This window comes from Cariama cristata, unplaced genomic scaffold, assembly GCF_000690535.1.
Source record: "Cariama cristata isolate BGI_N322 unplaced genomic scaffold, ASM69053v1 Scaffold37413, whole genome shotgun sequence".
In the NCBI taxonomy this organism is placed as follows: Eukaryota; Metazoa; Chordata; class Aves; order Cariamiformes; family Cariamidae; genus Cariama; species Cariama cristata.
This window is the reverse complement of record NW_009608466.1, coordinates 1-26,067: the sequence shown is the minus strand read 5'-3', so window position 1 is coordinate 26,067 and position 26,067 is coordinate 1. Positions and strand designations below refer to the sequence as shown.

Sequence of the window (26,067 nt, the reverse complement as noted above, 5' to 3'; positions counted from 1 at the left end):
CCTGTTTCGTGAGGGGAGTTTTGCTGTTAACGTGTTCAAACGGGAAACTTCGTCTTTTCCAGTAGCTTGAGGCAACCCAAAGTCGTGAATGAACAGCTGAAGTTCGCTTGGCTGTTCGGTGCAGAAGCAGCAGCTCATCAGCCCTGGCAGTCCTGGGTGTACCTCTTGTTTCCAAACGATCTGTTAGGTAAAAACTAAACGCTGGAGGATGCGAGGATGAGCAGTCTGTTCGAACAATTTCGCTATGACCCTTCTCTGCCTCAGGTGAGCCGTGGAGCCCCCCCACTGCACTGCAGTAGAGGCACATGGCTGTGTTGTAGTTTATCTACTCCAAACTTAGTTGTGAGTTTGGTTTAGATTAAGTGTTTTTATCATTAGAATGCAACACGAGCCAGAGCGTTTGCCACTCATTTAAACAGCGGGAACAGAAGATAAGCAAACTCTGTAATCTTATATGTGATGTTTAGTCCTAGGGATTTTCTTTATATTCCTATTCCTGCAAGTGGAGGAATTAATATAACAAAGTACATCCATAACAAGTCGTTGGTTGTTATGTTCCTTTTCATGGCAGGGAGGGAGGTATTGAAATGTTTGTATTGCGGAGATCCGTCAAGCTTGTGTTGCTCTGGGTCTGTCTTTGGATTGCATAAAAGAATGCCCATTTCTCTCTGTAAATAGGTGCAGTGGGATCTAGCTATCTGCAGCAAAAACACTGGGTGGGGAAGGCTCTCTCATCCTAAGAGAACTAATGTTGGATTTGATACTGTGTCCGTCATGTAAGTCTAAATCAGGTTTGCATTGAGCTAGTGCCAGTGGATAGTTGCTCTGCTGCACCGCAGTGTACTTGCTTGTGTTGGTGGAATTTCTTTCTGTCCTGACCCCCAATAGCATGTGCCCTGACTAAAGGAGGGATGTAACACAAGCAAAATGATCAGAATACCACATACCCATCTTATTAGTTACCTGGTTTTAAGCACTAAACTGGAAAAAAATGTTACACCCTTACTTGCTTTGTCTGCTGTGATGCTTTCTGTGTATTAGCGATGTTCCTTAAAGTTCCTTCTTGGCTCCAGCATCTTTTGGGCATGGGCAGGAGCATCTCCAAGAACTCTGTCAACTAGTGATGTCAACATCAAAAGAAAGCAATACTTGTAAGTGATGCAGAAATCGTGAGTTAGCATACATGCCCTTGGAAGTACCTGAACTGAGTTCCCATCCACCTTTCTTCCATTCCTCCCAGCTTTCTTGCTGTAACAAGTATACCTACCTGAATGGTAGAAGGCAGCTTTTATTAGTTCATGACATATTTTTAAATTATCTTATATTAATAAATACAGTTAGTGAATGTTATCAATAAAATGCAAATAAACCCTGGACACTACATTAGTATGTAATCCTAACCTCCATATTAAATGGGAAATATTTGGCTTCCTGAAAAGTTTCTGGTTAGTACGTATAAGCTCTGAAATTCTGTCAGTTTTTGATCACACAGATGCTGCTGCTTCTTTTGAAATCAGTTGGCTTCAGAAGCAGCCTGCTCTACTTACTGAAATGAAATAAATCATTGAGTAAAACTTGTGTTTGTTTTCTGAACCTGACTGGAACATGGTTGATAAATACTTCTGTCCTGACAAGTTAGACACTCCTATTAAAAAAAAAAAAAAAAAGAAAACCAGTTACGTTTAAAAATCCATTGTTTTCCTTGGATTTTTGTTGCAGGTGCTTTCTATTCCTTATCTGACACTGGCCACCTTGGCTACTTTTGGTGTATAGAGAAGAGATAATTCTCTAATTCCAGGGTCATCTTCTGGTCCAGCTTTTCATGTACATTTCTCTTACAAAACTCCCAAGTTAGTAGATTCAAACTGTTATTAGTTTCTTGCATGAGAGTTTTTATTCTTATGACCTTGTCAGTGAGCTTCTGACCCTAACAGAGTTCTACTGCAGTATGCAACAGTGCTAAATACAAATTTCAGGAATCTTCTGAGGGTTTTTAGCAGGATCTTGCTTTTCCCACTGAGTGTTTTGCTAACGCTTTTACCCCTGTGCATGGTAAGAGTGATCATGTAAAGTGTATTTGTTTTATTTTACTCAGAGAGAGAGAGAATGTATGTGAAAGTGGTTAGCAAAATTTACGTTCATCTTGTTCAACACTCTCACTCTAGAAGATTCTTACTTTGAAAAAATTAACTATCAGTTATATTTATTGTTTTCAGAAAACTTTTGAATTTTAGCACAGAGAAATTACTAGGACCTAGTAAATGCCTTTTCTTTGCTTCTGAAATTCCATTTTAATGAGTTATAAACCCATTGTTTGTTGTTTCTTGCATAGTCAGTATGACTCTGGTTGGTGTATCCAAATATCTCAACATAAACATTTTTAGTGAAGACTGAGTCATATGCCTACCAAAGCAATGTCAATAACTTTCAAGAACAGAGCAGTAAACAAACTCTAACTTGATTCTAAGTTTTTATTTATCTGATGTAATTTTTCCATATCATTAAGTCCGTGTGGATGGATGGTAATGAAATAGCCATTAAGCATATTTTTGCCCTTAGTATGCAGCTTGTGATTCCTGCCTAAGTCTGCAAACCTCCTAGTTTTGGATACAAGTTAACTTTTGTTATTCAGTTATATTTTCTGTAAGACTGCCCCAAGGATCCACAATCCAGGTGGTAATGAAAAGCATATTGTCAGCAGTTAAGGAAGGCAGGGAAGAGCCAGATGCTCCCAGTTGTGACAGTATGACATTTGATTATTGTCTGATACTACTGTATCTTCCACATATTTAAAATAGCAGATTCCACATATATAAAATAGCAAACGACCTCAGCCTTCCACTAGTTATCAAAAACTTTGTTTTCCAAAACATCATCCACAGGTAAGGACGCTCTGCAGTAGTTCTGTTGGCTTCCTAGGAAAAGGTCCTAGACTAGGAGGAGAAATGTTAAGTGTTGAAGGACATTTCAGCTCAGGGCTCTTGATGAATGTCATCTTTATTCCCTAATGCTGGACAAAGCTTAGATGATACCTTATAAAGAACACTATGTAGGATCTGAGTTTGTCTGCTCAAGATAGGTTAAACATAACCTGGATGAGGTGTGGGGGAAGGAGCCATGCTGAAAGGAGGTTGGAGAGCCAAGTGTACAAGAGTTGACTAAACGGGTTTAGCTTGTGTAGTCTAGTAAAACTGATTACTATCCATAAATACAGTTAGTGGGATAAATGAGAATGAAGTGCTATTTAAGTCAAAAAAAAAAAAAAAAGGTAAAGCACTTGTAAATATGTCTGTTCTAGATAGGAGAAAGTGTTTTCCAAAATCTGCCTCTTTCAGTTCTGGGGACAGGAAACCTTACTTCCTTATGCTTTGTAAATTCTCAGACAGAATTCTGTAGTGTGATACCTGTTGCAAGTGGGGTTTGCAACTGATGATTCAGGGTGTTTCAGTCTTTAGTTTGAGGGATTTATGAATATTTCATGTTACAGCCTCCAATGAAAATTTGCATTCTCTCCACTTTACAAATGGAGGAAAATGAGATGATGGGGCTTGTCTGATGCCATGCATTGAAACAGGGGAAGAGAGACAGAAGAACTAGAAAGTGAGGTCATCCTAGTTCCATTCCAGTGTTGTTGTCTATAGGAAACAGTGCCTTGCTTTCAGAGAGATTTATCATCCAGCAAGAAAATTGCAACTGAAGTATATGAGTGACCTATCTGAATTTCTGAATGTTAGACTTTGTGCAACTTTCACTGAGGAGCCAGAGAACTAGCCCAGAAATAAGTCGCCACCAACTGGTGTTTTAAATTATTTAAAGGACATTTATTTTATGTAGCGATTTTTAAATGTACTGAATTTTAGAAGACTTCATAGGCCAGATCATGCAAGATTATTAGTCTGTTGTAGAAGGTCTAATGAAGTTACTTATCTCTTAATCAAGGCTTTAGGTCTTAACTTTTTTACATTAAATATTCTAATAACAATTCAGTACTTTTGCAAAGTTGCTTGCAAAGCTGTAGAACTACATAACGTTCTGCTTTACATTTCTAAAAAAAAATAATTTTTGTTTGCTACTTGAGTTCCCTCCTCACCCCATCTAGTAGGAGTTTAATGTTTCTGAACTACGTGGTAAATAATCACAAGCATAGTCTGTAAAACTTCTAGAGACACTGTAGTAAAACTGTGCTAAAGGCCATCAGTGATGCTGACTAAACATAGTAGTATAATGTAGAACAGTCCTGTGTTCAGGATAGTCAAACCCTTTTATATTTCTTCAAGCCGTTTGCAGGTGTCAGCGTAAAAGAGAGGTGTTTCTGTAACTGAGGTTTCTTGGATGTATTATGTCGGTGGAGTGTTTTGGCAACTGATAGAAGTTTGGGGTTTTAAATATGTCTTATGACATTATCAGCCTTCAAATTTAGTGTAATAAAAAATATTGTGGTCTTGTACTCTTAATGGATCTAAATCAGAAAGCACTAATTTATGTTACTCTTTGTGGAAATTGGTGGTGCAGTGGGAATTTTAGTGAGTATATGTGACCAATGAGATAAAAGACACTACCTATGGCTTAGGAAGTTTTTGAACTACAAATTGTTGAAAGTCAGACAAGTATTCTGGGGGAATGCTAGTACGTGTTTGCTTTTGTTTTTCTTTTCCCATTTTGCTGTTTCCTAGGCATCTGCTACCAGCTACGGCAAGAGTCAGTGTTCTGGGCTAGGTGGACCTTTGGCATGATTTAGTGGAATTAGTCTGTTGTATGGGTAGAGTAAATAATTTTGCAGTGTTACCTGAACTTTCCAGTAGTTCATTTATTATGTTACCTGATTGCTACAACTTCGTGATCATTTCAGGTAGTCTCATTGGTGATATACAGAGAAGTCCATATTCCTCAAAACAAACTGGTGTATGTGCTTCATATTGTTAGTCTTTTCTGGATTTTTTAAAGACTGAAAAGACTACTTCATTGCTCTTCAAACTTCCTTAAAAATAAATACATAGTGTAAAAAAAACTTGGAGATTTCATCTTAAAAACCTTTGTGCTTGCCTAAAATCTTACTGGTTTTACTGTTTGTTTTGTGGCACTAATTTAACATCATGGCTTTCCAGTTCACTTGAATATGCAGGAGCCCATGCTGTGCTGATGTTCAGTTTGCTAATACTCACTTCTGGAAACTTTCTGGTGAAAATATGTTGAATGAAACAAACACAAATTGGTGGCAATTGGTTATAGTGCTTAGAATAGCTTAAGAGCCAAAGGTTGAGAAACACTTCAGTTAAGATCTACTCTTTGGGATTTTTCTTTTTTACTGTTTTACAGAACTGGAGTTCCAAAATGTTGCTCTTGTAAAGAGTCAAGGCTGTGACTTAACTGAGCCATTGAAGAACTTGATTGGACTTCACCAGTGTTGTTGACAAACATTTTAATTAGCTCACTGGATTTCTAAAGACAGCACAAGTTCTTTTATTATGCTTCTCTATTCTTTAAGGTGTATTTTACGTTTTTGTATACTTCTAAACAAGTTACATTGCCAGGTTTGGATTATGAATTATTACGCTGTGCACATGAGTATGTATATATTACATAATGATAGGGGACTGATGACAATTCAGCAGTACTAGTGTTTGTACAAGTGACCAGTAAGGAGTACTTCAGGTGTCAGTTTGACTCAAATAAAATACTCTCTCTCCAGAAGGTTTGTTTCTACGGTCAATATTACAATACCAAATGTCTTTGTGCTCCTGTTTTGTTTTTTTCCTGTTTTTTTGAACAAAAATACTCGGGAGATAGTTTAGCAGAGCTGATGATGAACTTGATGTACGGTATATTTAACTTTGCAAACTTAACATAAAGTCCTGTTCGAACATAAAGGTTGTAGCTGAGAGGCCAGCTGCTGTTGTGTTTTGTTAAATTACTGAATTGCAAAGGTTAAAGGTTTCAGTTAAGGAAGAGGGGGATGGAAGATCAGAGTTCTTGTTCGGCAGAAGCTAGCAGCTTTAGCATCAGAGCTTAGTTAACTTCTTGCCTGCTTACATGCTTTACATAAAGAACTCAAGTCAGCCTGCATTGTCGATATCCTGCTGATCTACACCACTACCTTTTTGGAAATTTCAGTTGGTTCAGTAGTTCCGGAGGTGGTGGTAACACAGGTTTACAAGCAAAGACTAGCCTCCGGTACGTTTCACTGGCTGTAACAAAGACCTACCTCTTGCTAAAAAACAAGAACACTTCAATGAAGAATAGTCAGTGATACTGAAGACTTAATTTTCTTGAAGTTCATAGTTGTTTTAAAACTGTTCTTTGTGTAGGCTTTTACGTGTTTTGCATGAGATAGTTTAACTCGGCCCAAACCAATTTTTTAAAACTGTATGGTCATAAATTTCTAAGATTATGATGAATGGGTTCCTTATAACTAGCTTTATCTGTTGCATGTGAATAAATTGCATGAGTAAGAAAAATAGCAGTAAAAGGATTATTGAACCTGGTAAAACTGGAATTTAATAGCTGGGGTTTTTTTTTCTTTAAGAAAGCAAAGACTGAAACTTACTGCCATCCAATCGTAAAAGAATTTTTGCACTTTTAGTGACTTGAAGGTATTGAAGTAAGGTAACAAGCTACATTTCTCTGTCTTGTAAATGACCTTATGAATGATACACAAGACCTTGTATAAACTTAGATTGAAAGCTCATGAAATAACGTAAACGTAAGGGCAAAAGAAATTAATAGTTGTTTTTTTTAAGGGAAACAAAATAAGTTAGGTGGAATATATTTTGTTTGTCTCTTTTGTTTTCAAGGTTTGGCTTGAGCAACAAGTTTGATACAGAATTTCCTTCTGTTCTGACAGGGAAGGTAAGTGTGAGATTAAACTGTTCTTTTAAATGGAAAGATCCAGTGCATCCAGTGGTTTCTGTGTTACAAATACATGCTCATGAATGCACAGTGTGGTGCAGGCCAGCCCTGCACTGAAGCCTGCTGAATTAACTCTCCCTGTATGAGCTAGCTGGTTGATGGCAAGTCCCTACAGTGTACTTTGAAACAAGAAAAAGATGATTTGCAGGGATTGCTGTCATTATTGACATTCTAAACACAGAAAAGCTCAACGTGGCATCATACTGTTTTCATGCAGGCAGTCCACATGAAAGCAAGACTCCCTTAACCTTGCTTCCTAGATATCTGGAGTTTGTGCTACCTCCTGTGTGAATTAAATTATTTCAAATACGAGACCTCTCTTTTTAATATGTCTGTCAAGCCTTGAGCTTGTATTTAGACAGATCTCTGGAAGAGAATCTGTTTTATCTGAAGCCTAAGGAAAACAATATTATAGTGTTAAAGCTACAAATTAAGTAGGTTTTCAGCACATTTTCAGAAATAGTTGTTTAGTTCTGAAAATTAGTGGTGACAAGTCACTTGCTTTCTCTGGAGTCGTGTCTTACTGAATACAAGCTTAATGAATATTCGTTTGTAGCTATTAATTAATGAAATCTGTTAACAAAATTCTTGGTTATGGTTTTAAATTCTTTTCATAATTTCTTTTTTTAGACTTTTAAATTTTGGATTTTTTTCCTCTTGTTTTTTTCTTTCTAGTCTCTCTAGTGCTTTTATTTTGCTTCATTTTATATCCTCCTCGTGTATCTTTTTCAGAAGTTGTAAGGAAAAAGTTTATTTGGCTCTTACTATTTTCTCTAACGTCATACCATACAGCTACACTACCTCTGCAGTCTCTTGCGGTAGCTGTTGAGTCATATTAACAATATAATAAAATGCAGCTGAATGGCATCTCCTGCTTCTGCCAAATCCATCTGGGATTTTTCTCCTTCATTTTCACCTCAGAGTATTATGAATAAAATATTTGTGTTGGAATTTGTCCGGTTTTTTTGATAGCAGTACAATTAAAAAGCGGGTTGCTATTTGGTGGTTTTGGTTGTTAAAAGACAGCCTGGGAACTCTGGCCTTGCTTCAGAATCTCACGGAGCTCAAAAGGAAAAGTCTTACTGATTCCATAGTGTCTAATATGAGGGCTGGTGATAACACCATCTGCATTTCACTACCTTGCATGTCTAAGGTTTGTTCTTCTCTGCGAAGCTCTTTCTGATCACTGAAAAGCCACTGAACAGTTTTTGGAAATAACGATTTTTATGTTCTTTTAGTCAAGTTGTTGTTTGTTATAAATGATTTCATCTCTTTCTGTCTCTCTAAAATATGTTTGTGTGTATTAAAAAAACCAGAACAAACCCAACCTCCTAAACCTAGATTTTTTTAATACAAGCATCAATGCCTGTCACATTTTTCACTTGATTGTCTTCCTCTTGTTAAATAGACAGGGAACAAAAGTTTAAAATAAAGTTCAGTTGACTGCTTGAACTTAATTTAGCAAAGAGAGGAAAGAGGGGGTTCTATAGATCTAATCAGTGACAACATAAATCACATGAGCAGGGATTTGCTGCATATAGGTGTGCTGCTTCTGTTGAGAATCTTGATACCCTGTTATCTTTTTCTCATAGGTGGATTTGAGGGACTTTCTGAGTAAGAAGACCTTGAAAATAAATTAGTTCCCTTTTGTGAGAGGAAAACACCAATCAAATGAGATAGTAAACACATTTTTCCTTACTGCCCGCCATACACCGACGTGAAAGACATTAAAAACCGCAGTTGTGGGTTTTTTGGTTTTTAATATTTTCATGAATTGTAAGAAATAAATAATCTGCTTATTCCTCTGGTTGTGGCAGTCAATCACTTTTATCCCTATTGAAAATGAAAACTGAGTTTTTTCCAGTAAGAAGGTTTTCTTCAAATACCCTGATAAATAATTCACAATAATAAGCACTGTAGTCAAGTAATATACCACCTTAAGATCTTTTACTGTTCTTAAAATACAAATTTTTACTTTTTATGAAATCACAATTTATGAATAGCATAGCAACTGCTTATATTAACAATTTGTGATTAAAATATTTACTATGAACTTGGATTAGTACACAGCTAGTATAAGGCAATGTCATACTTTATTCAGAATGTCTGTATAACATTGTTTAATGGCTTTGTTGTCCACTGTGAATTGATATTAATAATACATCCCATCTGCTAATGGAGTGGAAAAGATGAAGCAGTTAGGTGGGCTTGACAGATTTCTCTATGGTTTTGTTTTCCTTTTTATTAAATACAGATGAAGATCTAGGTTTTTAAACACAGGATGAAAATCTATCCAATGCACAATAAAAATCCTAAATAGATAAAACTAGCTACACCTTTCTCCCAGAAGCACTAACTTATTTCCAAAAAGTGCTGTAGTCTGTGTTGTCTCAGGAATTTACTTAAGCTTCCTGACCCTCAGTTTGCCCATCTACATAATGATGTAACTAACTCTCTTTTTTAAAATCTGAAATACCCTTCATTCTTCACCCATCTCCCCTACCTCGTCGTCCCTCAGTTTTTACAGAGTCTGGATAGTTATCGTAGATCAGCCTAGAGCTAAGATGCATGTAACTGCATCTTAAATATTTAAATGAGACATGTTTGTTGCTTTTTTTGGGAGAGGTGAATGTATATATTTGAGGATAAAACATAGACAATAAAACAGTGAAGGGAAGGAAAATATCAGGTAGGTCAGATGTTGGGCCTAGCTAATTCAGCTAGATTGACTTGATATTTATCTTGCAGGATGAGACACAAGCTTCAGCTGGTTTATAAATACTGAGCCAGGCTTTCACACATACTGAGCTAGGCTTTCACACAGTGCATTCTTTTCAACAGAATATTTTAAGAAAAGACTTGACTACACTTAATACAGAGGCAATATTTAACTTCTAACAATGTGTTTGGACTTTGGCCTAAATTTAAATTCTGGCTAAATTAAAATTCTGTGTGCTACAGTTTTATAGGATTATTAATTCTTTTAAAAGAAGCATTTAAAAGCTTTTAACAAAATACGTTTTGTGATATGTGGCACAATAGCGTGCAGTGCTCCAGGTGACAAGAAAATGATGGAGGCAGTGAACCTTAAGGAAGAAAGTGGAGTTTCCTGCCCTGTTCTTAAAACAATAAGGGTCCTATACAGAGATGACTGTGCAATGCGGGGAAATGTAAGCCATAAAATGTGGTCTTGGTATTGTGATCCCATTGCAACGTGTGATTGATAGGGTTTGTGATCATGATGATTGAAGGAGAAAGATCAGGCCTGCTGGGCTTTGCTCGCTCTCTTCCTGTGTTTGTAGATTCTCTTGCATCCTGTTGTAAAATATTATGACACCCCCTCCTTTCCTTTTATGTTTTTGTTTCCCCCCCCCCTTAGAGACCTAAAAGGAACTAATGTCTCTTCACAAGGTGTACTGCACAGCCAGGAGCTATGTACTTATCTCATTCTTTTCAAGACCCAGACAGAAACTCTGCAAGAGACTTTCCAAAATTACTCAGAATTAGACTTTCTTAGCGAGCTTGCTTTGAGCAGGAGGTGCTGTTAATTCTTTGTTTGTTTGAAATACACTAGTCCTTTCGTATTAACCTTTCAATATCTGTACCTGCAAGAAAGGCAACATTTATAATTATGCCAGAAAATTAACAAAGTTCTTTGGTGACTGTTTTGTTTGGATACTGTTGTATTATTAAATTAGAACAGTTATTTTATTTACAGATACTTAGTTCTTTGTCAGCGTGTAACAATGCTTAACTGTTGCTGAGCTGTAAACTGAGAGCAACAAAACTGTGGTTTGCTTCTATTTATCACAGACTGAGGCTTATCTTGGTCACTGGTTCCTTTAGTTTCAAATGAAGATATGTCATTGACTGACAGAAATATTTATTGTGATTACATTTCCTAAAGGGAGACATATATCCAATAGTTTGGGTTAGCCAAAACCATCCCAAGTAATTTCATCTTGCGTTGCAGCTGAGATTCACCTTTACATGAAAGTATTTGGTGCATTAGCAGGTAGTAGCAGTGCTTTCACAATACTATATTAGGGTAAACATCATACCAAAATTTCTGAAATACAAATTTTCTCTTTTCTTGGTGGCACCCAAAGTTGGTTTCTAGTTTAGCTGTTTGCACTGCTATGCTCTACAGGAAGGAGAGTACTGCAACGGTCTTCTTGCAAAATGGCATCAAACTGTTAACCTGACGTGGACAGTCACTCCCTTAAAGGTAGCACAGAAGTAGGGAATCTCACCGTCCCAGTGCTCTCTTACTAGGTCCCAAATTTTTCTGCCAGCTGTGATCCAAGAATCTGGTTGACTTCTTGTCATGTTGGATGCTATCACTGATGATAAGGTTTCTTCATGCTAAACTAAATTCTAGACTGTGCGATTCCATTGTCTTCGGTAGGTTTGTACAGCTGTATTCTGGGGTTGGGGTGTTTTGTTGTCAAGGTCCAGTAAACTTTGTGTCTAAAAGAAGAGGAACATTCTCTTTTTTTTTTAGTGGGATTCGTTGTAAAAGTACGAATGGGGTCAAGGGAAAAAAATGCTTCTTATTTTTGTCTTTCAGATAAACAGATAGACTGATACATGTACAAATTTCAAAAGACTTATCAAAGAAAGTGCCATTTGTATATATCTAAATGTTAGGAACACATAAACTTCCTTAAGAGTTGAGAATGCTAATTTGTTAATGTGTGTAATCTCAATTTACGTTGAAGCATGCCTGACCAATGAAGCTGTACAGTGTTACTTGTACTGCATACAACCAGTATGTAGTAAAGTTGTACTTTACTACAAAATGTTCTCCCACATTGAAGGTGAAATGGTCTTACTCACGTGCATCGGATGTGTTATATTCTAAATACAAGAACCAGCACTGGCAAAGAGATAGGGGAAACCTTCTCTTTCAGATACATGCAAGGCTAGTTTTCCACTTTACAATGTGGGTTTTTTTTTTTCAGTTCATTGAAAATGTCCCAATATGTGAGATCTCTGTTTCTTTTTGCCATTTTCTTTCTTTCTTTCTTTTTTTTTCCAAACTAAGGTGTCTGTTGTAAAATTGATTTAAATGTTGACGTTCCAATCAGTCTAAAGACATTTTTTTTTTACTTACTATATTTGTATATGTAAAAAGAATTAGAAGACAGTCTATTTAATGGAGGGGGGTATGTATAATTGCAAAAGAAATACTTTCTGTGCACTTATTAATTCCTGCTATAAAATAATCACAATGTTAAATTATGTTCTTACATTACTAACTGTAGGCCTAGCTTGTGTTCAGACCCCGATGACTTCTGACTCTATACTGCATGATGATCTGAACGGCCAGGAAGCAGATGTTGTATTTATTTACTTCCTTTCCTCCAATGTTTTAATGAATTTAGCTCTTGTGAATAGGCGGAGGTAGCAGAATCAGGTCCTCTCCGTTTCCTGTCGCATAGTTTTGCTTATTTGGTGAAAGGAGTCTTTGTCATTAAATTAATGCTTTTGTTGTTGTTGTTGCCCTTGTTTGCAGAATCAAATGAAGAGAGTTGGGCTTGCGTGGTTGGAAGGATTATGTAGTAGTTGCACAGCTTTGTATACAGACTAATTCTAGGGTGTTGGTGTTTGGGGTTTTTTTTCCCAACATGGCAAGTAGTTAGGAAAGTGTGGGGGGGGGGGTGTTAGATTTTTTATCTTTTCTTTTTTGAGTTGTATCTGACTGGTCAAGTCCATTGAAGTTGGATCTGATTATTCTGCTTTGTGTGTTCAAATGCTGGACTGTGTTAAAGTTAAGAGTGCGATCTTGGAGTCAGTACCACACATCCTATTTGACTTGTCAGATATAAGTTACTTAGATTCTGTAGAGAGATGAGGGATTTGGGGTATGCAAATAGGTGAGTGCGCTCACTCTTTTGTTAGAAACATGCTTCTATCAGAGAAAGGAGCTTATTTCTGATAGAAAATGTAGTTTTCCACTGTGACTCTGTAGTGGCAATATATAGAAAATATTATTTTGAGTAAGCTCTGCTGAATATTCCTTAATTTAAATAAGTTGGTTTTCAACAGCTAGGCTTTGTTCATAACCTTGTACAAGATGCATTTCTTTGTCTTGAATATAATCCAGTATGTTTCTTTCTGGGCTCCCCTGTTTTAGGAAGCAGCCACAATGAATTTGTGGCCTCATGTCAATGTGGACCGCTTTAGGAATTTCCTAGTGGACAGAGGTAGTGTAGGCTTGCATTGGTATGAAATTAATTTGTACAGTATTATCCTTTTTTTCCGTGTGACACATAAGTGTTTTTACTACAAAGCTGCCCTGCATTCCCTTGGAAACCAGAGATCTGTCGTTATTCTATTTTTTTTGGTCAACGTAGTGGATATGTTGCGCAGCTATATCCCACTTGCAGTTTTGTTTGGGGCCACTATGTTATCAGGACAATCGATTTATTAACGGTGCAATAAATAAGGATGAGGCTGTTCATCTAAGCAATGTTTAGCTTTTTAATGCCAGTTTTTTGCAAAGCATGCACCATAAATGGATTTGTTATAGGAAAGTGACTTTTCATACTCACTGGGTGACCAGTGTTTTAGAAGATGGGGTCCTATTGTATTTTGTTTCATTTACATTTTATGTATTTTGTTTCATTTACATTTTAACCTGTAGAAGCAATTTTTGAGCAAATACACCTGTAATGGCTTTCCACTGAAGTGCAGTACTTCTATTGCAGGTTGCCCCAGAAGAATTCAAGACCAGCATCAGTCGTGTGAATGCCTGTTTAAGAAAGAATCTCCCCGTCAATGTAAAATGGCTGCTTTGTGGCTGTCTGTGCTGCTGCTGCACGCTGGGCTGTAGCCTGTGGCCTGTAGTCTGTCTTAACAAAAGAGTAAGTGTGTGTTTCATTCTTATTATTTATTTTGCAATTACTGTTAACATTAAATAATGTTTAATAGTATCATCCCCATTTCAAAACACTTCTTCTGTCTCACTTGCTTTCAAAAGGTTATTCCATTTTCCATTCCTTAGAAAAAATATGTTTGTTAATGAAGTAAATAATACCAAATGACCAATTGAATTAATAGTCTTGGGAATAGCTAATCCCATCTCAGTTCAAGGAACAGGATGGAGTAAATGATAACCTAAATTTCCAGGATTTCTGAAGGTCTAAGAATTGAATTGAAAGAGTGCAGAACTGGACATTGAGCTTCAAAGACTGCCTGAACTGAAGTGACAATTACTCTTCTTCTTCACCCACACCCCACACACCCCAGAAAAAAATTATTTTTGAATTAAAAATCACTTTTTTGTATGCAATAAATACCATAACATTTCAGAGCAGTGGTTTATTTGACAAGTGCTATTTCTATTAAGAATGAACATAAATTTGTTTTCTGTTCTGGAAGTTTAAAGACTTCCCCCACCAACAGAAGGTTGGCAACTCTTGTAATCAGGTCCAAAGTAATAATTCTGAAAAGCACTTTAGCAATATCAAGTAAACATGATCCTAATTACCTCTATGGTTTACATTTAGAGTTGATTTATCACAGCAGTAAATGTTTAGGAAATACATAAATAGGTATAGTGTAATGATACTCTTTGCAGCTACATAGTTTGTAAGACTTGTGGCCATAAAATCTTATCCACAAATGTAAATAGTTACAAAGGTGCACTAGGAGAAAAACCGCTCACACTTGTCAAATTAATTATAGGAGAAGATCTTAAGTAAAAATCTGTTAAAAAGTAATACTTCTGGCTTTTGAGAATTATGATCTTTAATAAACCAAAAGCAAAACCAAGGACTAGGCATTGCTTTTCAGAGAAAATAAAACAGAATTGTTTTGCCAAACTTTCCAACTTGCTCAGGAAAAAAACAGTTGTATTGACTGGCATTGAGTTTTCATTAAAAAAAAAAAAAAAAGATATGCACTAAAGGTATAATATGTTATCTTGTTGAACTGCTGATCGCTGAAGTCTGTGTCACGAAAAAGTTACAGGACTTATTTTAGATCGTTTTAACTGCCTTTATAAACGTTCTTATTGGGGAGGAATATGCTTGAGATACACAGAAGGAATATTTGCAGTTTTAAAACCATATTTAATATTCCTGTGCTAGTGAAAATCTAAATAAATGCCCATGTGATGTTGTAGTGTTAATGTAGTTCTCAAGGCTACAAATAATATGTACCAAGTAGGAGTAGGGAAGATCATGTTACTTCTGTGGGTATGTATGTGTGTATATATTACAGTGATTTGATCACTCTAACAATCACAAGTGTAAGATGCTTCTTAATTTTCTCTTGTGGGTTGAACCTAGACAGTAGCCAAGCACCCACCAGCCACTTGCTTACTCACCCCTGCTCCCCAAGCAGGATGGGGGAGAGAATCGAAAGAGCAAAAGTAAAGAAGAACTCATGTGTTGAGATAAAGACAGTTTAATAAGTGGAAGAGGAAAAGGGAAGAAAACCTAAATGATGCAAAGGCAAATCACTGGCCAGCTCCCTCAGGCAGGCTCATGTGCAGCCTGTCTCTGGGCAATGGACTGCTTTGGAGAGAATAGCTCCCAGTTTTATTGCTGAGCATGATGTTACATGGCATGGAATACCCCTTTGGTCAATGCTCTTCAGCAATAGCTAAAGCACTGATGTGGCATCAACACTATTTTAGTCATAGATCTAAAACACAGCACCCTACAGGCTACTGTGAAGAAAACTAACTCCAGCCTAGCCAGTCCCCGCATACTCATCTGGCAACAAAAGGCATTATGAGATCCAAAGGCTGGAATATGAAACAAAGACAATTTAAGCAGGAAAGATCATGTACTTCTTAAATCCAAGGATAGCTTTATCACAAAGAAGTGGTGGATTCTCAACTATTAAGTCTTTGAATCAGGATTGTATAGCTTTGTATTTTTTTTTTTTTAATGAGATGGTGTAGCTCACCTACCATTACAGCTTTATCAAAGAAATTGGTGGATGGAATTCTGTGGGATACCATGCAGAAACTAGAGCAGATCATCACAGTGGACTTTTTGTGACCTTAAAAATCACTGAAACTCCAAAAATCTTTTCCTCTCCCAAAGTTGTGGAAAGAGCAGAACATGAAGGTCATATGCATTTTGGTATCCAAGAGTTGAAAGTAGAGGCACTGTTTGTTGTGAGCTGAGAGTTCTATGAGCTCAATTTGGTGTTGAGATTTTCTTCAGGATTCAGATAACAATTACATTAGCAAAATCTGAAAATTACATGTATGTAAAGTATGTGTTGTCAGTAGACCAGCTGTAGTGAGTGCAGTATTTGGCCAAGAGAATGTGGGAGATTGTGTTTTGTTGGCTTGGCTGTGGTAGGTAAAAATACTAAATTCGAAAGGATCTCTTACTAAGTAAATGAATTCTGTGAAGGCTGCGGTCCTAAATTAACAAAAATGTAGGTATTTTCATCTTTTTTTTTTTTCTTTTTTTTTCCCCCCCAAGAAGATCTGATGTTGAAGAGTGGGGAGTTGAAGTGGTAGGACTTCCATTTATAATTTCTCTTTTGCTTGGTTCTACTTTTATAAAACTAGCTTATTTTTAATTAATCTTAAGCCAGAAATGCAATAGTAAGATTCTTCTGGATGAGACTGGCTACTGAACCATTTATAATACAGTTTTGACTTACTTTTTAGACTAGAAGATCAATTCAGAAGTTATTAGAATGGGAAAATAACAGACTATATCATAAGGTAAGAAAAGTTAGAGTCCTTTTTTTTTTTTTCAGCTTTAAGAATAGTAAGGGGTTTTTTTGCGTAATTGGCATGTAAGAATTTTACAGTCGTTTTATAATTCCATACTTTATACTGATCTTAAACCTGCATCTGAAGTGTTCCAGATCCTAATAATTTGATACTGCTAATGCTTGTTATGTTACTCATCAAAACAACGCTGTGGTATGTGTTAATCCTTTGATAATTATTTTCTTAGCTTGGTTTGCACTGGAAGCTGAGTAAAAGGAAATGCGAAACTAGCAATATGATGGAATATGTAAGTATTACTTGGTTACTTATTTGGTATTCGACATAACAATGATTTTATAGAGAAAATCCTTAACTGGCTAGACTGTCTGAAAAAGATCTCTCAGAAAAACGTGCAGTTGCATTTGACATACACCCGTGGAGGCCAGTTTTAACAAAAGCAGCCGTGGCATATATTGAGACTTAGAAATTGTCACCATTAAACATGTTTTCTCTTCATAACGATTCTACATTTGCACTGCAGGTATGCTTGTTTCGGCCTGTAATTTGTCATGAGGGAGACCCACTGGGACTTTGTGCATTGGTGTGATTCCCACACCAGTCCATAGTTCTTTAACGCTTAGCCACCTTTTCCATTGGTATTCATAATTACTTTGATTCAAACTATTTGTGCAGAAATATTGCATTTTTATAGTAGTGTGGTTTTTGTTTGGATGGTTTTTTGTTGTTTTTTTTTTCTTCTCCTTTTTTGCCAGCTCTGAATTTCATTAAGTTTTAACCAAGGCAGTCCATTTAGGAGAGCAAAATTCGAAATATTTTTGTGGTCCTACTGCTCCCCCATCCACTTTCAAGTATAGCTGTGAAGGTTGTGTAGGCTTGAGGAAAAGAGATGGTCATCCCAAAAAAGTCAGGGGTCCAGAAGCCCTGGGTTTCAAAATGACTGAAATCTCTACTTTGTTACTGTGGGAAACATTCCCTCTTTACAGAATATCTCAGATATGTTTAGTCATGTACTAGCTAATGTTGCATGGAAATTGTGCTGAAGGCTTGAATGTTTTGGTTACTGTGTTCTGTTCTTGTCTTTCTCCCTTCTTCAACAGGTAATATTAATAGAGTTCTTACCAAAATATCCCATATTTCGACCTGACTGAGGAACAGCATTTGATCTTTCATGTTACCTGTCATTTTCTACCCTTAGTGCCTTGTAGATGATTTTGGAAAGAAGATGGTCTACTTTGCTGTGACTTAAAAATGTTCTTCAGTAGAATATCTTCCTTGCTATGTTACTTTCTTTTGTTAAGAAGAGAACAATTTGCACATTTTTTTTATGTTAAATGAGGCTTCTATGTTGCACTCTGAATTTTTAACATTAACAATAACTGATATAGTTGCCACTAGGGATCTAACATCAGTGCTGCTTAAACTTGTTCTGAGCATGCTGCCTTATTAATTTCTGTATTTGCTGTCCTCAAACATGCATCCTAATGCCGTGTCATACTATATTTCATTCTAAATGTCGCAATCCTATAAACTCTCAATAGAAATGTCCAGGTAAGCGTCTAGTAGTAATGATTTTAGTATAACTTGCTTGCATAGGACTTGCAATCAACAGCACTGGTTTTGTCCTGCACTTTGCAAAATCATCATTTACGTTAGGGGGTTAATTATTTTACCCACTATGGATTTGTAAATATTGACTCTTTGCATAATGTAAAGTGTGGTATGCCAAGGTTTACAGAATGTAATATAGCTCTTATTCTATTGCCAACAGTCTGACATCATTTTATTCATTACATTTGCGAGTATCACTCTGATTGTATAGACCCATTCACATGCTGTTTTTATGGTAAAGCCATAATGAGTTTGTACATACTATCAGATGTGTAGGGCTCAGTTGCACTTTGTTTAGTAAATGGATGAAAAATGCATAGCATTTCTGTCTTCTTTTTTTTTTTTCCTTCTTTTTTTAAGTATTTCGGGTGTTGTTTGTAGCACCTGAAATAGGAAGCTTAAATACTGTTCACTTTTGAAAAAGTTGCATTTATGGGGTAGATGGCGGCTGCTATTAGCAAAATATCCTTAAGCCTCTTTTTAAGTTAGGAATGTATGGATGTCAACTTTTATTTCGTTTTCAAGTAGGAAAAAAATGTTTCATAATTGGAGACCTTCATTACTAAGGAGAAAAATTTGGAACAGCCAAATCAAAGCTGAAGTAACGCTTTCCTTATTTTTGTAGTGTGATAGTACTTCAACATTTTAACAACTAAGTGACATGGCATCCTTTCCAGTGGAAATAAATTTTATCTAAATCAGAGTAGTGTTTCAAAATATGCTGATGGGAGGAAGTGGATCAGTTGAAAGGGTTCATGCATATGTTTTGGCATTCAGGCACAGTCTGAAGAGCCACAAATGCCTTTTGGAATTCACAAATATTTTTGGATTCTTCCCTGTTTGCCTGATCTCAGGAAGGGAAGTAATTGTAGAAAAACTTCCTGTAATGGCTGGCCTAAGCAAGACCACTTGATAATAGTAAGCAAATGAAAATTGATACAAGTTCCTTCCCTTTCCTAACGAGAAATAAGAAATGAGAAAAAACAGCAGATGATGTGCAAGTTGTGATGCATATCATCGTAAGTGTCCAGGCATTTCTTTGCAGCAGCTTGACTCTTTGTGACATCATCCCAAGTTGCTTTTTAGTTTCAGGGTGACTTGAGATTTTCTCTGAATGTATTTGCATCTTTTCAGTATGCAATATTGTATTAAAATATAGTATTTGTAAGACCATTGCATTCTAATAACTGTAGTAGGCCAGATTTCTTGTACGCAGTGTTTACAGAAGGCCAGTTTTATGCAAGTTGTTACTTCAAATCAAGTTTCCTGCTATTCTTACTGTACAGCTGAGGAGCGTCAGACTCCAGCACTTGCAGTAGTTTCCAGTCACAGACTCATGCTTCAGATTCCAAAATCTGTATACTTAGTGCAGAGGTTTCATATGACTAGTAGATTGGTGACAACTGACTGCGTAATTCCATTTGTAACATAATGAATAAAAACCTACTGTGTTGTTTGAATTTAACGTTAGCTACACCTTGCAACTTGGATTTCTATCACAGAACCAAGCAAAGTGTTCTCTCCAATTTATTGTTTTAGGATGAGTGTTAACTGGCAGCAGAGAAAATACTTAATGGCAGAAAAATGTAGTGTAAACCAAAACTGAAAGAGCACACCCAATTCTATGTATTTCCCTTACAAATATATTTGTGGAGTAAATGAAAGGAGCTTAGCTTAATTAACCGAACAATGGAAGTTTCTTACTGTTATGCCAGAACTTTGTTAGTAATTTTCTTTTCTTTTTTTTTTTGTATAAGAAACTCAAGAAATCTCAGCAGGTTGTTATTTTCTTCTTTATGTGACGATATTTTCAAAATGTCCTTTCCCAACTGAGAGAACAGGCAAGCCGAATGGGAGTTCTAGTACTTGCCAGCAGTGAATGCTGAGCGGTCTTCAGTCTCGCTGCTAACAGAAATCCTCTTCCGTCTGTGCTGACTTCATTGCATTCAGTTCAACATTTCTCAACCTGATTTCTCTTGTTTCTGTGAAGTTCTGTGCCAAGCTGAGAGAATATCCTGAGCTACAGGAGCCCGCAGTCCCTCTGGGCTGCTCCCTGGCCACCCTGTGCTGCGGTACGCCCAGAGATCCCAGGCAGAACAAGGTGGTGGCTTGGCTTGCCCACCCTCATCCCTTTGTCCCCTTCCCGTGGGCCTGGGTGCTCTGCCCGCAGCAGATTGTCTGGCCCGGATCTCTCCCAGGCCCCGCGAGGCACTTAAGCACAGAATATTACTTTTTAAAGTTTACATTTTAAGTATGTAAATTCTACACATTTTACTTTGTCCTTAATTATTAATTGTACGGTCTTCAAACCATGAAAGGGTCTCTTCTTTTTGTGTTTTAATAGACATTTAAATATGTGGCCATAAAGCAAGTAGTAAAGAATATGAGAGCCAAAACTGCCGCTTACAGTAAGCTCCATGTTTTAGTAAGTAGATAAATTTGCATTAAAATGCAAAACCAGCATGCAGTATTATATTTGCATCTGAAAGACGCAGGTTCCGTAGCTCATTTAAAGATGAAGGCAGCTGTAAGTACTGCTGTGAACTCTGTGCATTTCTGTTCTGCCTACAGGTTCTTTTTTGCCTGGGCTATCCTTTGCTTTAATATAGAAACATTCAGCAGGTAATTATATCTCACAAGACTGAACATCTCATTTTTGACAATAAGAAGTCAGCATGAATGGGTAAACCTATTTATGGAGGATATTTGTTAATTGGAGGAAGAATCTGTAGCAATATAACAGTGATTAATCTTAGCAAAGTGTACTGGAAGGGGTAAAGAAAGTGCCTTGACTGGTTCTAGCAAAAGAGGAAAATACTGTGCAGAGAGTAAGGAGAAAAGGGAACTAGTAAGTATCGGTAGTGTGAGTTTGCAGCAGATTTTTAAAAGCAGTTATTGTCTACCAAATCAATGTTTAATTTTTCATACAAACCTGTTGACACTAACTTTCCTTTCTAGTTTTTATTGAGGAAATATTTGGGTTTGTATCTAGTAAGTTTTGTATCTAAGGAGTATTGAAGTATTAAAGAATACTGGCAGAGCATCAAAGCTTTTACCTCCTCATTCCCCACCTGCATCTGTGAAGTTGTTTTACCATAGGAGGGGGGGGGAAGTGTTCTAAGACATGCACAGACAAGCCTAGGAAGTGTGGATTCAGTTGTAGATGAGTGACTTTAAAATAGAAAACATTTTTGCTAAATCTGGTGTGTTCTTGATAAATAAAAAAAAAAGTTCCTATGCTTTCCTTGATAGGTACAAAACTCCATATGCAAAAACATAAATATATGTTTATTATTGTCCCACTATGACAGTTTACTACATTTACTTGTCAACACACTACCACTGGAGCAATAAAAATGTCAAGCTATTAATATTCAATGTAAATTATTTATCACTTTAGTAAGTAATGTCATGTGATTCTTCTGCCTTTTTTTTTGTTTTGTTTTCTGCTTTTGGTGTTCTTATGGTGTTGTAACATTACTTGTACTGCGTAAGAAGAGTGGTTTTGTTTAAGCTGTATGAAACTTTGTGTTCTTAACAGTTTTATTCTGTTTACAAGTGAACAGCCACTTTTTTAATAGGACCTCACATCTTGAGAGTTTTCTCTTTTTTTTTTTTTTTAAATACTAACTGAGCTCGCTTTCTACAATTTACTGCACTGGTTTGTGCCATTAAAAGAAGCTGGAAGTCACACGTGCTTAATCACTTCAAGACGTTTTTCTTTAATTAAACTGAAAGATGAAAACCTTTGAATAGTGCAATGTGTTTATGGAACAAAAATCTTTTGCGTCTCTCCCTGTAGCAGTGTGCTGATGAGGTGCGAATGGAATGGCAATAGTGGTGGGTTTTCTTTCAATGAGACACATTTCTGATATGGCCAGATCAGGTGCTTGTATTAGGACTTTACGGTTTGGCTGGTTTAAAGACCAAGACTTGGAAAGCTTAGGAAGGCTTTCCAAAAAAAGAAAACTGCGGAGTGATCGTTACATTTAGTCTTCCAGATAATTTGGTTGGTTGGCTTACAGACCCTCTGTTGTAAGGGCTTCGTGTAGGAGTCTCTTGCTGCAGCATTCATCTCCAAAAAGTGGAGGGTTTTCTCTTATGCTATTGTGGTTGCACCTCAGAAGGAGCCTAACCTGAGCACGGATAGCCTGTGTTAGTGAAATAAATTATTGGCTTATATAGAGGATTGTGAACGTGGGACAATGCAGGCTTTTGTGTGTGTTAACAGGCTAGCTTTGCAGCTGTGAAAGCAGGACTTAAAATTAAAGCCTTTGGCTCATCCCTGAGGGAGAAATGTTGCATTCCTGAAATGGGCACGTGCGATGGTTTTGTTGAAAGTTGGTGTCCTCAGTTGTTTTGGACAAATACAGGAGCATCTGGGGTGACATCCTGTTGAAGCATGTAACTCTTACTGAATAATGTTTGGGAAATTTAGAGAATGTTACTGTGGTGTTGGGCCAAATACAGGAACGTCGGGCTGAGTCATGAAGTTAATCCCTTGTTAGGGTTTATGAGCTGTAATTGCCTAGACTACTAGGAAAGGTCCATTTTAAGAATATTTGGGATTTGGCCCTTGGCCCCTACTGGTACTATTGGAAGGCAATTTTAGAACTGTTTGGTAGTGAAGCTTACTATAATGTCTGTGCCAGTGTATTTATAATGCCATACGTCTGTCGTGTCAGTATTGTTCAGCATAAATAGCTGAAGTGTTCTAGCTGAGTTTATTTTTCTAGTTAAGCTTATAGAGACTTAAACCCTTTAGTCTTCATTTGTTAGACGAAATGAAATGTCTGCCTAAAAGCAAAGTTCTCTGTTTCTGATCATCCTACTTGCATTTGCTTGCATTTATTCCCATTTGAATTAATTTTCCTTGAATAGAGGTGACCAGAGACAATCGGATATTCCAGATAATGGCTTGTGGCTAAAGCACCAGGTATTTCAATGTAGATAGTTACCTCTCTTCTGTGAAAATAACGCGATCCATTAAATTTAAAGGATCACATTTGTCTCCTTAATGGCTGTATTATATTTCTGATTCATAGCCATTCTGTGATAAATTTGGGACTTTTTCTCTTCAGTCACTTCTAGTTTATACGAGCTCCCACCAGGCACTCTCATTACTACTCCCATCAGTCCAGAGTCATCATTTGACACTTTGTACTGTTGAATTTCTTGATAGCTATATTACAGTGGTCCTCCCAATCCTCTAACTCTTCTTATATATGCACTCCCATTCCTCCTGTAAAAAAGACTTTGTCACTGACTGATTCCATCTGTAAAGTTAACAAAAATGTTTTTACTAAAAAGATTAGTTCCGAGATTGATGCCTGAATTCTGCTTGTAATTTTCTAAAAACCCTTTTACTTAGTCCCTTACCTGATGTAAATTTTTCTATTATTTCTCCATCCGACCGAACCAGTAATTTCCTTGTTGTAGTTTATCTGGTAGATCTAACCTATTTGGACCTGTTTATTTTGTAAACATGTGAACAGGACAGATTTGGGACTAGGCTAAATTACTGAATTTTCTGCATTTTCTGTGATCACTGGATCTTTTTAGAGGATTATCCTTTTAATATATTCACATTGTATTTCACATTCTTAATATAAATCGTATGATCTACAGTAGCCTTCTTTTGAACAGTAAATTAAGATTTCTGCAGGAAATAGATTTAGATATTTAAGTTCACTGATAACAAATATGACCTGAGATTTCTGCTAGGAAAAAAACCCACACTTCTTAAGAATGCTCCAGGCCACATGGGGTATTCAAAATTGTAATAAAATTGGGATGAGGAATTACAGTAGCTCTCAGACTAAAAAGAATTTAAAATTAAATTAAAAGGCATATATTAAAAGGTAATGACTGATCTGTATTTAGTGTAAATTGCATGATGTGCAAGCCTAAATGAGTAACTGAAAATTACTGGTTCTCCAGACAGTATCTACAGGGATGTCCTTTGACATTGATGACAACGAGGTGTCTAAATAGGGCAATGGAAGTAAAAAGGAGTTCTCATTTTGGCAGTATTGTAGACAATGCATTAACGTGCGCGTGGTGGTGATGGGTGCCCGGTTTGAGATGCTTTGAAGCCATATGACTTGCAGAATATGGTCTGTTAGGACTTCCTGCAAACAGTAGCCCTAAGGTTGAGTGCATAAAATGGCTCAGTGTCCAACTAATAATGGGAATGGCTAAGAGAAACCACAGCGATATAGTACAGCTCAGCAGGGCAGCTCATGAACTTAACTCCACACTAGTTTCCTGCATACCTCAACATTTCATCCTTCATCAAAGAAGAATTTATTTTGACCTTAAAATGACAGTCTATTGGCTAGTGAAATCCATAGCCATGGAGGGTCAGTCTACATCTTCATCTGAGCTAGGTGATGAGGTGCAAAGTTGTAAATTGAAAACTATGAGGTCCGGTTATCCTAACTGCTGTTTCCATCAAAGTACAAGTAAGTTCCTTTCAAATATACTTTTAATTCCTATCGGATTTTTGTGTTGGTCTTGTTTTGGCCTTTTTTTTTAAGATAATTTTCAAGTGTTTATAAAGTTCAAATGCTGTTTTGGGACAATATGGAAAAAAACAACAACAACTGTTGTAAAATCTGTTCATGGACAAGAAGAATTGTGGGCCACTGCCGAGGCTCTTTGTATGTGTGGGAATATTCTACCTCTGTGTAGGTTAGTCTGAAACCATTGGTAGTGTATAACCAGGGGATCTCTGGGGTCGACTCTCAATATACTTCAGGGGTTCTATGGAACAGTTGTCTAATTCCGATTCCAATTGCTAGAGTGAGCATTTGTTCAGCGTTTCTTTCCACCTGTAGCAGAAAGCAGGGGACAACGAGGAGGAATGGATCCTAACCACACTTGAACCACAAAGAGGAGAGACATTTCCAAGGTAACTTTTCAATACAGTATTTTTTCGTCATTATTGAGTACATGGAAAAGGTAACTTGCTTTATGATTCTTTATAATTTTTGGCAGCACCGAGTAGTGCTGAAAATACATCGCTGTGAGTTTCCGTGTAGTACTGATGGAATTAAGAGCTTTGAAACCTCAGAGAGGGTGATACTGATACAGCTACTCTATAGCAGAAGCTACCAGATGGCTTTGAATTGCAGGAGAATAAGCATCACGGTGCATCTTCAGGGTGTAAAATGTGAAATCCACTTAAGAGCTGCAAAGCCAGAAATGGGTCCCGTAACAGAAAGTACTGAGCTCTTTCATAGTGCCACCGACTGTTTTGTCAAGACCACTGTATTGGCAGAACAGCTGTTAGGACTTGTGAGGTGAACACAAATAGCGGCATTATTTGCCTCAAAGACCTCTTTGGGAATTCTGCTGGACTCCTCGAGCCCGTCAGGGAGCTTCTAGCAGGAGGCCCACGGGTGTCCGGCACAAGAGCCGCAATCGCTGTTTGTGCTCTTCTGCTCTCCACGTTGAGCTAATCTCTCTTATCAGACTCATTGTGAAAGGCTGAGGAAAATTTAGATTTTTTTTAAAAAAGTCTAAATGTGACATCCCCGTTGCCTGACAGCGCTGTTGTAAAATGCGGGCCCTCGGCTCCACTTGGGAAGCGGTTGATAAACGAAGCCTGTGGTGTGTGTCCGGTCCCGTAAGGGCTGTGGCTGCGGAGCACCACAGCAGACCCCGTCAGCGGGATTTACGATGTGAAGACGAAAGATTACCGATCGCGTTGTTAGTGACGGTGAAACCCCGTGCGGTTCACATGCCGTTGGGCTCTCGGGAGATGGAAACCTGCGTGTTCAGCTGGCAAGCGTCTGGTGTGGCTGCGGGGCAGGGACCAGTGCGACGACCCCCGCCCC

At 37.2% G+C, this 26,067-nt stretch overlaps 1 protein-coding gene across 1 annotated transcript; it reads left to right on the top strand.

The window, feature by feature from the left end:
• The first annotated feature begins 216 nt into the window (after nucleotides 1-216).
• LOC104156771 (cysteine-rich hydrophobic domain-containing protein 2-like) lies at nucleotides 217-19,410 on the top strand. Its single transcript, XM_009697135.1, has 7 exons — nucleotides 217-264; nucleotides 679-776; nucleotides 6,792-6,846; nucleotides 13,620-13,775; nucleotides 16,550-16,606; nucleotides 16,845-16,904; nucleotides 17,716-19,410. Exons 1-7 carry the CDS (start codon nucleotides 217-219, stop codon nucleotides 17,764-17,766), a joined length of 525 nt encoding a protein of 174 aa, XP_009695437.1. The 3' UTR covers nucleotides 17,767-19,410.
• The last annotated feature ends 6,657 nt before the right edge of the window (nucleotides 19,411-26,067 follow it).